The sequence below is a fragment of the Pelophylax lessonae genome (genome assembly GCF_965119305.1).
Source record: "Pelophylax lessonae genome assembly, chromosome: 2".
Classification (NCBI taxonomy): domain Eukaryota; kingdom Metazoa; phylum Chordata; class Amphibia; order Anura; family Ranidae; genus Pelophylax; species Pelophylax lessonae.
Genome location: NC_138769.1, coordinates 148,514,366 through 148,529,110, shown reverse-complemented (window position 1 = coordinate 148,529,110; position 14,745 = coordinate 148,514,366). Strand labels below are relative to the sequence as shown.

Sequence of the window (14,745 nt, the reverse complement as noted above, 5' to 3'; positions counted from 1 at the left end):
TCTTTGAAATAAAGTGTATATCAAGAAGGCAAACCTTGTATATCAAGAAGGGAGACCTCTTTAATAACTCACAGAAGTATCAGAAGGTGGTCTGGGTTTTAGAACTAGTAAAATGAGGCACCTACCTTTGCTTCAAGATTGCTTAACCTTTCTGCTATTGCTGCCAGTCTTGTGCAATTCATACATTCTGTAAGTAAAACAACAGAAAAAAGATAAATAAAAAATATAATATTTAAACAAGGAAACAATAAAAACTTAAGGGTGCAAGTGTCTAAGGTTCTTCTTTAAAAGGAGAAGGTTGTAGTTAAGTATGTGGCAAACAAAGCAAAAAAGAACAGAGCAAAAGATTTCATAGTACTGTACAGTCGTTTATAAGCCATTTACTGATAAAATAGTGTTTACATGCCCAAAAAAAAAATAGCTGGAGAGGACGTTGTACGGTAAGAACATCCTGACAAAGAAACAGTCCATGTGCATGGTAACAAAACTGCCCAGGCTACATGCAAATGACTACCAGGTGCCCTTAGTGCCAGAGAGAAAACACCAGCATCAACACTTTCCTGTACCCTGTGATGTCATTACCAGAAGGGGTGGAGTCGTTTGGCTTGCTGTCACTCGTCCTACCCTCTTAACGCTGGTGTTTTCACTCTATAGCCAAAACTTTTTTATGTTTGGATACAGTGGGGAAGGATTAGAACGCCTGTCAGGTTTCACTACTATTGGAGGCTCAGTTGGAGAGATTCCTTCACTTTCTGTCTGAGGATAAATCTTTTGAACAGCAACACACATAGTATTTCTTTTAAGTTAAATCGGGGAATACTAGAGCCCATGTCAGCCCATTATGTTTTATTTCCCTGTTGCAGATGTTCTCCCTCTACCTCTTTTCCTTTCTGGTAAAACTTTGTTTCCAGAAGAAGTAGGGAAGGGAAAGCTCTCTTTCGAAGCCCAGGATAGCAGTAAAACTTGACCGATGTTCTAACCTTTCCAAAAAAAAGGTTTGGGTATAGATAAACTTCAAAGGCTAATGCCACCATTTGGACCATGCTACATGTTATACCTTTTAACATGCACCAAGGTGAAAATCAGACCCCTCCTACCCTCTTCATTTCAGAATGAATAAACGACAAGTGCTGTTTTCCACCACAGCAGAGAGACATGTCGTTCTCAATTGAGCATGAGTGTGGTGATCATTTATATTCCATTGATGTTACCTCCAGTTCTGTAACTGAAAGTCAGAACCTTGTTATGGACAAAGAGCTGGAGGAAGAGTCTGTAGAATCATGGCATCGTAACCCTGCTCCACTGATCAGGCCTTAATGCTTTGCAGGTTCATTTGCAAAAAAATTGTATGTTCACATTTCCTTGTTGCCAATATACTGTATACATGCATTCATTATTTTTTTTGTTGTAAAAGGTAGTCTTAGCCTTTACTTGAAGCTTATGTTATCTATATGCAAAGTTACATTTTTTACTTTTCATAAGGTAAAGAGCAAAACGTTATTTTCCCAAATCTCATAAATTATAAATTATTATCGAATAATAGGGCTTTATTTTAATAAATGTTCTTTTCTGTGTCCAGGGCATAGTGCCAGCTATCAGTCACAGATTTGCTTACAATTTCAAAGCTGCAGACGCTAACCATAATCAAACTGGTTTTTATGGGACATCTTTCATTTAAATTTAAACTCCAGTCTGGTTAAAAATGAAATCTAAGACATCCACATATGCAGGATACAATGCTCATTGTGTCTAGGGTGATCAAAAAGAGAGGAATACTTACAGTACCTCAATTCATAGCAGCCAAGGTTCTGCCCTTCTTTGATCATGTCCCAGAATGTGGCCTTAATGTTATCACGTGCAATGCAAGACCTTTGGTGGCCGCTGGTTCTGCATTGTACACAATAATGTCAGTGAGAGGTGCAGCAACACAATGGGAGAAGGGGAGCAGCTTTGGAAGGACTGGTCATCACTACTGAAGCCAATGAGGAGGAAGATTTTTGAATCATTGGGAAAGGTAATGATAACTTAACTAAACAGAATTTTTTTTTCTGCGTATGTGTTCAGGGCTGTCCTGTTCCATCTCAAAGAGCCCTCTTCGTTCTTATTTTAAAGGATTACCTTTTATGTTGTAGAGATCTGAGAGTAATTATTAGTTTAGCCACTTGGAGGGCTGATACAACCACAAAAATCTTATGTAGTGTCAAAACACAGTAGATGCTGTTTTTCTGTATTTGTAGGGACTTTAAAGAGAAATCTAGTGAGATCTCACAATGGGGTTGATTTACTAAAACTGAAGAGTGCAAAATCTGGTGTAGCTGTGAATGGTAGCCAATCAGCTTCTAACTTCAGTGTATTCAATTAAGCTTTGACAATAAAACCTGTATTGGTTTCTTTGCAGAGCTGCACAAGATTTTGCCCTCTCCAGTTGTAGTTAATCAACCACAATGTATGCAAAATTTCCATTGAAGGCACTGGTAATGTAGCCTTTCCAGGGGGCAGCAGTGTGACCCTGACTAGGTCACTGGTGCCTCTAGAGATTGGGAAGTGTCATCTAATTAAATGTGAGTAAATGCAAAATGGTGTTTTTTTTTTCCCACACAACAGGGGGATTTGATATCTGCATGCACCACTGATTTTGATTGTTGGAGGAAGTGCTTGGGAGCCTTGCATTTTATGTTGACCTTTATATGGTCATATTTTCAAAATATTTAAAAAAAAAATATTGAAACTAATGAAAACTATTGCAGGCCTCCATCTGAAAATGCTATTTACTTGGCTGATATACTTAGCCCCTGACTTCACCATTTCTAAATCATAATAGACCTTGAGCAAGTATGCAAATTAGTAAAGTCAGAATAAGATCAGATACCCTGACCTGCATAGATGTTCTTGGTTACACTTGTAGAATGAGGTTAACAACGGTAGCCTCCAAGCTTCTCTCAGGAAAAGTTACATTTTCTGAATTGTGACACAAGCAGCCCATACGCATCTAGAAACAGCCAAACTGTGCAGCAATGTAGAGTGATAAATCACAGATCAGCTTTCATTAACCAGGCTAAATTGTAAAAAGCTGGCTTGTGTTGGCAAACTTTTTGCACACCGCACAATTTTAATAAGCCTTTGTATGTATACTTGAATAATAATCGCACGCTTGCACCAAAGCATATGTTTCTATCCAGAATTCTAAAATGTACTTGATTTGTTTTTCAAATATTGGAGGAAAATGAACTCAGGAACAAGGTTGGCGTATAAACAATGGCGATTAACATCTGGAAATTGTATACTATATGTATTTGTTACCACATGAAACAATAACCTTGACGGCTTTCATATTGCACATGATGACTGGCTGAGAACAGACTGGGAGAATGTCTGACAGCAGCTTTTCAGTGTGCTCTTCTCATTCTATAAGATGAATGTTCTAGGATTTCCTGGGAGCATGGAGAATGTGTTCCAGTACCCTGTACACAATGTCTGAATAGTCCATCACCATGTGACTTTCATGAAGAGTAAAACATAATTGATGTTGTCGGTCACCACTTCACTTTCAGTTTAAAAGTTTCTTGAACATTTCAATATTAAACAATTTACATTCTCCTAAGCCAGAAAATATGTTTTTTTTTTTTTTTTTTTTGCAGCTATGGCTCAGATTTACTAATAAAAAGCATATTTGAAAATTACAATTTTATGTTCGAAAACAAATTTCAGATATTTTCTTGCGACCCTAAAAAACCTTAAAGTAACCCTTTCGCTAAGATACCAACACTGGGATAGGGCCACTCTGTAAAAAATGATTAGTATACTCACCTTTCCTGTTAGTGTTTTGTTAAACCTTTAAGAGCTATGGGCTAAATCTCCATATCTTATTGCCATGCCAGCCTGTAGGGCAAAGCCCTCTCACTTTTTTGGGGTTTCGCAGCATGCCCACACCTTCCTGTCTCCTGCACATTCCTATTCGCTAGTGAGGCAGTCCGTCATAGGAATGGGACAATTGTAATGTGTGGTAGAAACATATAGGCTGATGCAAGTATATGACTGCATCTCTAGGTCTTTGCACTTTTCTTGACAACAATATTTTTAAATTTAGGCAACAAAATTATTTTAAACCTGAATTGGTCATCTTGGTCAATTAAAAAAAGTCCTATGTTACACTCTCCTACATACAGCTCATATATTTCAGAAGAGAGAGTTCTGTGGTCACTGGGGGCAGGCCAGTGCCATTGCAGCCCACATGGTTGCTATGGGGCTGAGGATGGGAAGGGGGCCCCCTACCAAGGTTTTCAGATGTCTCCATTCCAGAAGAACTGTTATAGGATTCACAGGATCCTGCTTTGGACCATGCTATTCCTAATCACAAATCTCCTTTAAACCCACCACCATCTGTGTATAAATGTATTGCCTTCGGTCATCCCGAGGCTAATACTGTATTCCTGAGGCTGCAAAATCTCAGAGATAGGATATCTTTGCAATGAGGGAGGGATTTATAGTGGAACCTGATAGCATCCTTTATAATCACGGGGGCTCCAGATATTCCCCCCCCCCCCTGGGGGAATGAATACCGGAGTACATAAACACACCTTAATAAACATGCACGAAGAATCAAATGTAAAATTACCACAGACACCTTGTCAAAGTTTTTAAATTGAAAGAAAACACAAATACGCACACACAATAAAGGTTGTATCCAGTGTCATTCACATAGTCCAGTGATAGAATCCACATCAATAATCCACATCAATCACGATGACCCCCCACACATTAATCATTACCTGCTACATTCCCACCACTAAATGTGCTGCAGCAATGTAAACACAGAACGGGACATTTTGGGTGAGGTGACATAACATACCATTGGTCCCATAGGCTTCAGTGTAACTACATTTTTTGGCTTACTTATAAACAGATGCATTAAACAGGCCATACATGATTCATTTTCTTGGTTCAACTGGTTAAACAAATAAAGATTAATAGATTCTCGCATCCACACATTCGTTGTGGATAAGGGAATCCCTCTTGCTGAGCTATTGTTTTTCTGACAGTGGGGAGGCTTTCCCGCCATCAGAATACACTTATTATTTTTATACAGTATACATAGCGCCAACAGTTTGCACAGCACTTTCCAATATAAAGGGAGACAGTAAAGTTACAATACAATACAAAAGGGTTAGGAGGGCCCTGCTCATAAGAGCTTACAATCTAACAAGGATCAGCACTGCTGGCTACAGCCGGCAGCACTGATCGAGCAAAAATTTTCCAACAAGCTGGTTGTACAGAAGTCGATTGAGAAATCGGCTTCTGTACAATGAGCCTGCTGGTAGATGGATCAAAACGTGTCCGGTTCCTGCTGAACCAGATGAATTTTGATCCATCTATGGCTGACTTTAGATAGATTTACAATTCCACAGTTACAGGAAAGCCCATTCACATGACCTGTTAAAGTCATTTAACTAATTTTCTTTCCACCAATGAACGAGTGTGTTATATTCTACCAATAAGAGAGAAGTTATGGAAGTACATATGTCAAAACCCGGCATTTACAACTTTTGTTTTTTAAAAAGGGCATGCACGAGATACACCTCTTACTTACAAACACTTGTAGTGCCTATGTTAAAAGACCCCAGAGATATTCCACAAACGCCATCTGTACTGGTAAGACTTCTACAAATGTTAGGTGCGTACTATCGCTGTACAGGCAAAAAAGATGTCAGCTTCCATATTTTCTTTTAGAGAGAGGCCCCAAGAAAGCCAATATAGTGTAGTATTACAATTTATTGGTGGCACAAATTATACAAGATATGAGGTATTGTACATACATAAAGGAATGGGTTACAGGTATATCAGTGTGGTAGGTGATCATTGGTCATGGGAGAAAATGAATAGCTCGAGCCGTTGGCGGCCAGATGGATTACAAGCCGCTGGAAAAGCAAAGGCAGTGCACCTGCATGTGCGTGGAGCAGTGCCAGAAATAGAGCTGGAATGTCAAAAGCCCCAACCACTGATGTTCACTGCCAAGCCAGGACTGTACTTCATGAACTTGCTGTGCAGGAAAGGATATGACAGCCTGGAGCCACTACCAAAGAGTAAATGTGTTTGAAAGTACCACCTGAGGCTGATGTAGGAAGCTTATGGTACTTCAGAAACTTGTTACATAGGTGCTCTGACTTTGCTTCTCCAGCAGCATTTAATCCATCTAGCCACCAGCAGCTCGAGCTATCCATACGCCCGGGACCAATAACACCTACCACGTTGATATGCCTGTAACCTTTTTCTCTATGTGAGTGCAATACTTCCTATCTTTTATAATTTATACCACCAATAATTGGAATATTACACTAGTTTGGCTTTCTTGATGCCTCTCTCCCCTCTACAATTGTTCCAGATACCGTCTCCCCCAAGCCCGAATTAAGCAGGCAGCCTAACTGCTCATAGTGTCAGTAGCCATGTGTGGTTAAACAGACTTTTATCCGAGACTTTCACTACATACATTATATTACCAAAAGTATTGCGAGGCCTGCCTTTACATGCACATGAACTTTAATGGTATTCCAGTCTTAGTCAGTAGGATTCCACATTGAGTTGGCCCATCGTTTGCAGCTATAACAGCTTCAGCTCTTCTGGGAAGACTGTCCACGACGAGGTTTAGGAGTGTGTCTATGGGAATGTTAGACTATTCTTCCCAGAGTGCATTTGTGAGGTCAGGCGCTGATGTTGAATAAGAAAGCTTGGCTCACAGTCTCTGCTCTAATTCATCCCAAAGGTGTTCTGTCGGGTTGAGGCAGGCCAGTCAAATTCCTCCACCCCAAAACCGCTCATCCATGTCTTCATGGACCTTGCTTTGTGCATTGGTGCACAGTCTTGTTGGAACAGGAAGAAGCCAACCCCAAACTGTTCCCACAGTTGGGAGCATAAAATTGTCCAAAATGTCTTTTTATGATGACGCCTTAAGAGTTCCCTTCACTAGCACTAAGGGGCAAAGCCTAACCCCTGAAAAAAAAAAAAACCCACACCATAATCCACCCTCCACCAAATGATTTGGACCAGTGCACAAAGCAAGGTCCATAAAATAAATGTGTTCATTTATTCATCTTCAAGCAATTATATACTACAGAAATAGTAGGTAAAGCAGGCTTGAAAGGCCAGCAAACAATTCCTCTTGCCCAGGCATAGACTCTTCCTGGGAATTTCAACCTGTCTCCAGGCCAGCTGAGAAATACAAGCCTGCCAACATGTGCTGGATCTCCTTGGGGGCCGCTCTCATTTAGGTTTGCCGGTTACATCAGAATAAAATGTGCAGGCCTTTTCAATTGTCACTTCTTGATTAGGAGAGGAAAAACAAATAAACAGGAGATTTAGTACAGCTAAGTTATGTTGTGTCAGGCTGCAGCATGGCCACTGTTGGGTTATGCACTTCAGTACAATATATCTCATTTCCTTTTAAAACCTCCACTTAAATGTTGCTTGCTCAGTAACAAGTACAGCAGGCTGTTTAACTAACTGGTTATTTTAAAAGTGTAGGCACACAAGAATTCTGAGCTGTGTTATTCCAGATTTTCTGTCTGGCACACTATAAACACTTAAGACATACTGCTAACAAGATATTCTCCAGTGGTGCAGTCAATGGGAGATGAGTGTATGAGGACATATAATATGAAACCTGTCTTCATGCCAACCTCTTACATGTGGATCTAGGAAACATGCCACGGAGTGATTAAAATAAACTTTTTTTTCCAACAATGTTTCAGTCATCTTTGCCAAGTACCAGGGAAACCCGTTTGGATGAAAAAATAAACTGAATCCTTTTAAAAGCTGCTTGTGCCACCAACAGACTTTAGCTCAGAGAGTTTATGCGATATACACACTTGAAACTGGCACTGTTCATTGTGCTACTACTGCAAACAAAGCTTCAAATTGTTTAAGACACTACAATCATGTAAATGCTATTTTGTTTCCATCTCTAAATTTTCAACAGGTAGTAAAACATCAGAAATTAAAGTGGTATTAAAGCGTAACTCCACTATTGTTAAGAAAAAAAACATTCCCCTCTGGGTGATCTATGTACATTACCACTATTTTAACAAACGTTGTTGCAGATTCCTACCTTTTATTATTCTGAAGAAATCCCTGTGTGTTTGTCTGTATCCATGTGGGAAAGGGAGTCTAATGGGAATGGTTTCATAATTATCAATCAGCTGTGCACCTACAGGGCTCTAATGAGGAAAGCTGCTGGGCCTGCATCCCTTTAGATGTCCTTTAGATTTCCTTTTGGAAGCATCTCACCAAAAATGACATTTTTGTTGCAGGGGATGCCAGAAATCTGACTTGTATCTTAGGGCAGCTTCCAAGGAAAATTGGTGAGCCAATCAAACAAGCAGGAAATGATGTTTCTGGGGTGTGGTCAGTACACATTCTGTACACCTCCAGGTAGCCATATTGCATTGCATTTTGCAGAAAATTACAGAGCTACAGATTGAAAAGGAAAGGTAAATTTTAATAACATTCAAATACAATATGACTTATTTCGCAATTGTATACTCTATATTATTTTTTTTTATTTGCTATTTTGTTTCCCTCACGTAAGTGGAGTTACCCTTTAAACCCCAAAAGAAAATGTAATATATTGCAGCTTACCAATCTTTAGATGTGGTGGCTGCATTGGTTTTCTTTTTTTAATATTCCTTTCTTTTCTTTTATCGGATGATCCTGCAAGTAACACACTTGATTTTTTAGGGTTTCTGTATTCTGGATGAAATAGTAAAGCAGACACATTTGGATATCAGCATTGTCAGTCTGTGGAGTGCAATGTTACACTAGCAAGGGGTGTGCTGTGGGGCAGGGAATTGCAGCTCGGGCAAGTTCAGGCTCCTGTCCAGCTGAGCATAGTGTGCTGATGCCCACCGGACCTCCTCTCTAACTCATCCAAGGTGCTTGTATGTGACATGTGGGATGGACAAGAGAGGGGGGCAGCCAGGGATCAGCGCACCACTACAAGTAGATCTGCCACAGCAGTTTCCTTCCTCCACTCTGTATCAGGAAACTTCATCTGTGCCCTCCTGACATAACTGGGGTTTGCCCTCCTGACCCCCAGTACAGTGCTCGCTTGACCCCCCCCCCTGCAGTGAGTGTGCCCTTCTTACCTCTGTGTATCGTGCTCTCTTGATCTCAGTGTACCGTTCCCTCTTGACCCCTGTATACCATGTCCTTCTGACCCCAAGTACTGTGCCCTCCTGACCCTCCTGTGGTTTCCTGACTTCTGTGTACTGTGCCCTCCTGACCCCCAGTACCGTGCCCTCCTGACCCCTGTGTACTGTATTCTCCTGACAGCCTCAATAGTATGCCCTCCTGACCCATCTGTAGTGTGCCCTCCTGACCCATCTGTAGTGTGCCCTCCTGAGCTCCCTTTACTATGGCCTCTAGCCCTCCTGCCCCCATTACGGAGTCCTCCTGACCTCCCCCAGTACTGTGTTTTCCTCACCACTCAGTACCATGCTCTCCTGACCCCCCAGTACCATGCCCACCTGACACCCCATTCCGTGTCCTCCTGACCCCCATGTACACTGCCCTCCTGATGCCCTGTCTTCTGCCCTACTGTTCCCTGTACACTGCTCTTAATACTACTTACCCCTGTTCACTTCTCTTGCGATTACTGACTTCTGTACACTGCCCCACCTACTACTGATCTTTGTACACTGCCCTACCTACTAGTGACCTCTGTAAACTGCCCTTCCTACTACTGACCCCTGGATACTGCCCTACCTACTACTGACCCCTGGACACTGCCCGGCCTACTACTTAGCCCTAGACACTGCCCTGCCTACTGATGACCCCTGGACACTGCCCCACCACTGCCCTATTGAGGCCAACCAGGCCTGTAACTTTTCAAGGAAATCAGCCTGCAGTTCCAGTGGTTCTGCCTTTATGATGGACCTCTGTATCTGTCTTGTGGGACTGACCAATTGTTCCCTAGACCAAAAATTGTAAATAAAAGTGAATGCCGAGTTTCTTGCTGAAGCGGACATTTAACCACTTCTGCTCCGGAGGTTTTACCCCCTTCCTGATCAGGCCATTTTTTGCAATACTTTACTGTGTTGCTTTAACTGACAATTGCACGGTCGAGCGACACTGTACCCAAATGAAATAGATGTTCGTTTTCCCCACAAATAGAGCTTTCTTTTGGTAGTATTTGATCACCTCTGCGGTTTTTATTTTTTGCGCTATAAACAAAAAAAATACCCAACAATTTTGAAAAAAAAAAAACAATATTTTTTACTTTCTGCAATAAAACACATCCAATAAAAAAATTTAAAAAATCAAATTTCTTCATCAATTTAGGCCAATATTTATTCTTCTACATGTTTTTGGTAAAAAAAAATCCTAATAAGCGCATATTGATTTGTTTTTACAAAAGTTATAGCGTCTACAAACTATGGGATACATTCATGCACTTTTTATTTGTTTTATTGTTTTTACTAGTAATGGCCGCGATCAGCGATTTTTAGTGGGACTGCAACATTGCGGCAGACAAATCTGACACTAAGTAACACTTTTTGGGGACCAGTGACACCAATACAGTGATCAGTGCTAAATAAAAAATGCACTGTCACTGTATAAATTACTCTGGCAGGGAAGGGGTTAACATCAGATGCGATCAAAAGGTCAACTGTGTTCCCTGGGAGTGCTTTCTTACTGTGTGGGGGGTGGCTTAACTGAAGAAAGACAGAGATCCATGCTCCTGCTTAGCAGAAACACAAGATCTCTGTCAGAACAGCGATCTGCCTCTCTCCGAGTGATTGCGGGAGTTTCCGGTGGACATCGGTCCACTGGACCCGCTGATTAGCTCCTGCTGTGTTCAGCGGTAGTGGGGCTCCAGCGGCGTGCGCACACCCCAAAGCCGAGGAGGGGAATCATGTACAGGTATGTGATTTTGCGTTTAAGGGCTGCCCTGCTGCAGTATATGTATGTGGGGTGGTCCTAAAGCGGTTAAGGTAAGGCTAAGTTTTTATTTTTACACTGACATTGTTTTATTCTATTTTTCTAAGTTTTCTTCTAACTACTAGTTTGTCTGGACAGCTTGGTCTGGTAAAGGAAGATTTACTGGCTAGATCACCGGTGGAAATAAAGACAAAAAAGCATAAAGAAAGAAAACTAATGCAGGCACCACATCTAAGAACTGGTGAGCTGCAGTTTAAGCAGAAAAAAACGCTCCTATTGTTTTCAGCCAAGAAAGCTGCCATTTTGGCCTTTGTGATCTTTAACTGCCATGATGCTGCACATGTGATCAGTTATGACACCAGCCATTTGATGACTTAACAATTTGGTTGAGAGCACAACCAATGTGACAGTTACATTCACGTACCGGGAATGTAACTATTTTTCTAAAAGGTTAAACCGATGTGTTTAGTTCCGCTTTAATAATTTTTTAGTTTTTTCATTTAATACCAATTCAATAAATAGTAAATGTCCATCAACATGTATTTCTACACAGGGATGATTATCCTTAATCATATTTTCACTTGCAGAAAATATGTTCCTGGAAAAAAAAGATATGTGATATAACGGTGGCATCCAACAGTTAATTTATCTTCTCCTTTGTTTGAAAGCTCTGACTTTACAATTGGTCTCTGGATTTTCAGGTTTAAGAAAGACTTGAATTTTTTAATGTTTCAGAGTCCAACTGTTGCATAAGAGCGTGCACAGAGATGCATCTTCGAAGCCAAATTACCCATTTTGGTTGCCTTTGGAAAACACACAGCATATATTTATTAAAGCGGAGTTTCCGGGCACAAAAACGATATTTTTTTTTTTGTGCCCCTCCACTAGTTCGACATTACCTGAAAAGGAATTGGATAGTTATTTTTTTGTTTACTCACCTTTTAATTGAAGATCGTAAATACTCACCTCAGAGTACTTCCTCCCTCGGCGCTGCGGCTCACCCCGTCACTTCCTGTCTCGCTATGATTCCTGGGAGCTGAACGTCATCGCTCCCAGGAATCAATGTGACGGCACCGGCCCCGCTCGTCACTTCCGGGCAACGCCGCATTCCCCTGCTAAACAGCTTCTGGGCATGCCCAGAAGCTGTGGAGGAATGCGGCGCCGCACCGGAAGTGACGAGAGGGGCCGGTGCAGGCGCATTCTGGGACAACAAGACGCGGAAGAAGACACAGAAGAGGACCGCGCCGGCTTCAGCTGCCCACAAGAGAGATGGAAACGCTGTGGAAGAAATTTTATAAGTAAGTATTTCTTCTAAAAGGTAAGTGCGAACCGGGACAGATCAGAGGCTAGCCATTGTGGAATGTGCTAGCCCTGACTGTCCGGGGGTATGTTTATTAAAAAATGACTTCTGTGCCCGGAACTCCGCTTTAGTAGGCTGATTCACAATTAGCAACAGTTTTGGATTGGCCAAAATTATTTTCATGATTTAGGCTTTGCCTGGTCATATACTTTTCAAATACATAAACTTTCTGTTATAAGTCTGTTTTTAAGTTTAGATACTATATAAATTTCCATTTTACTCTAGCAGTTTTTATTATAAAAATTATAATTTTATATTATAAAACTGTTTCATAATGTTAGTGCTGAAAATGCCTTGCCTTGTATTGACTGTCAAGGGAAATTATCAACAATTCAGCAATAATCCTAAACACACAGATGCACAGAGGATCTCTTGGACTGATGGACAGCAAATTATAAAACGGTCAAAAACTAATGTGATCCCATTTTTTGGATAATTCTGTGCTATGCCATTTGTTTGGGGACCACACATGTGTTGATCCTGGGCGTATTGGCCAAAATTACTGGCACGATTATTTGAGTATGGCCATCTTACACCAGTTGTGTGTAATTTTACTCTTGAATGAGATGTTTTTGGCAATATCTGTTTCAGCAAGGCTCAGGGACTTGAATATAAATGATCACAAAATTATAGAACCAGCTGTGAAGATTATCTCCATAGAAACAGTAACAAGAAAGATAACAGTTTAGTAAACATTTTTTAGTGCTGAAAATCATTACCAGAGTTACATTTTATATACGAGGGGTTCCCCATGTAGATACCTATCAACATTCTAAAACACCCCACTCTTTATGAAAACCTTGTTAACATAAACAAAGAAAATGTTGTAGTGAAATAATCTCAAATGTTAAGTAAAAAGATGCAAAATGCACAAAGACATACCCCTAAAAAATCCATTCAAAAATAAACTTCTTAATTTGTAATGCATACAACCCAAGTTAAAAACACTAAAAACCACAATGAACAACCCAGAACACCAGTTCACAATGAAACCCAAATTTATACAGATACCAGGATACTCACAAAGGCCTGTACTACCCTACCCCTGGTCAGCATTATTAGTCAAAATCCCAAGGACATCAATAACTGAACAAATATATAAATTATAAGATATGTGCAATGTCTACACAATAGGCTCCACCCATGCTGTAAGAGATGAATGATAAAAGTGTACATCATACATCCTAAAAATATATACCTACATGTGTAACCTGTAGTTTGATAAAAGTTGGTGCCTCACTTGGGTTGGTAAAATGATGCCAACAATCTGTCAGGACATGTGGCTAAGATATCATTTTTAAACAAAAATAAAGACTCTGTTTAAAACAAAACTCTCAAAACATATTCCAAAGTTCTACATTATGCAAGTATCTTCTGCCCTCTGTTTATTATCACTTTGTCTGGCATGTACCTTTTTGTAAAGTATAGGTTTCACTTTTTTTAGTTATACATTTTTGTTTCCCATATGTCTGTAGGGTTCTCATGGCAATATTTTCCTTTTATTTGAAGTTGTGAATCAATACATTTTCAATCAAAGATGCGCATATCAATTTATGAATCAGGCCTATCTGGCAAAATAGGTAGATCTTACCTTTTTAACAGTTCATGGAATCCAGCCAATTAGACTTCATGAATATGATTATTTGTACTAGATCAGAAGATGCATATTCAGAGGGATCCAAAAGCTGCAACTTTGGAATGAAAAGAGGGTCTGAGTGGATAAAAGAAGCCCCTTACTGATTATGTTACTCTGCTCAGTATATGCTTAACATCAAGCATACAAATGTAGAACACCCCACGTAGGAGCTGCAGATAAAAGGGAATCCCCACTCCTGCACAGCCAGGCACACCAAATCTTCACAGGCGCACAGAATTAGAAAACAGTCCCTCGCTTTGTTTTTGTTGTTTATTTAGGGGTTAAACAACTTGGATAGGGATGGGAAGTTATAGGATGTCCATTTGACTTCAGCAAACTTCAGGGACAACTTCCTATATACAGCCTCCTCTTCATTTTCCTCCTGCACAGTCTTGGCCTCTGCTGGTACACTCCTGGGGGAATGTGACAGTCTCCTTGTCAGTTAAGCAGTGGCCAATTAAAGGCAGGAACTTACAGTCTCTTAAGTGTAGCACACGTGGATTGACACAGCATGTAACTTTCCCTTCTGCTTGTTTTGTGGTCACTGTTCCCAGCACCACCTCTTCAGGCCCCGCCAGCCCACCTGGCTGCAGTTGTCTCTTCACACCAGTCCACCCAACTGACTCTTCGCCAGCCCACCCAGCTGACTCTCAGGAGATCTCTCAAGGGAAGAATTGAAGAATTAAGCCCAAGGGAGCTCAAGGGAGACTGGATACATGTGGCAGTCTCCCGCCTTTGTTAGTCCCAACGAGTGTTGAATTACTTACTCTGTCCTCTCTTGCTCCAGTGCCTTCAGGAAATATTCCTTCCTTGTGGCTTC

General features: G+C 40.7%; 1 protein-coding gene across 1 annotated transcript in view; it reads right to left on the bottom strand.

Moving 5' to 3' along the window:
* Positions 1-14,745, bottom strand: part of COL26A1 (collagen type XXVI alpha 1 chain) — a 580,192-nt gene that overhangs the window by 85,800 nt on the left and 479,647 nt on the right. Inside the window, exon 4 of the mRNA XM_082247729.1 lies at positions 126-187. Within this exon, the coding sequence (XP_082103855.1) occupies positions 126-187 (62 nt within the window). The remainder of the gene's footprint in view (positions 1-125; positions 188-14,745) is intronic.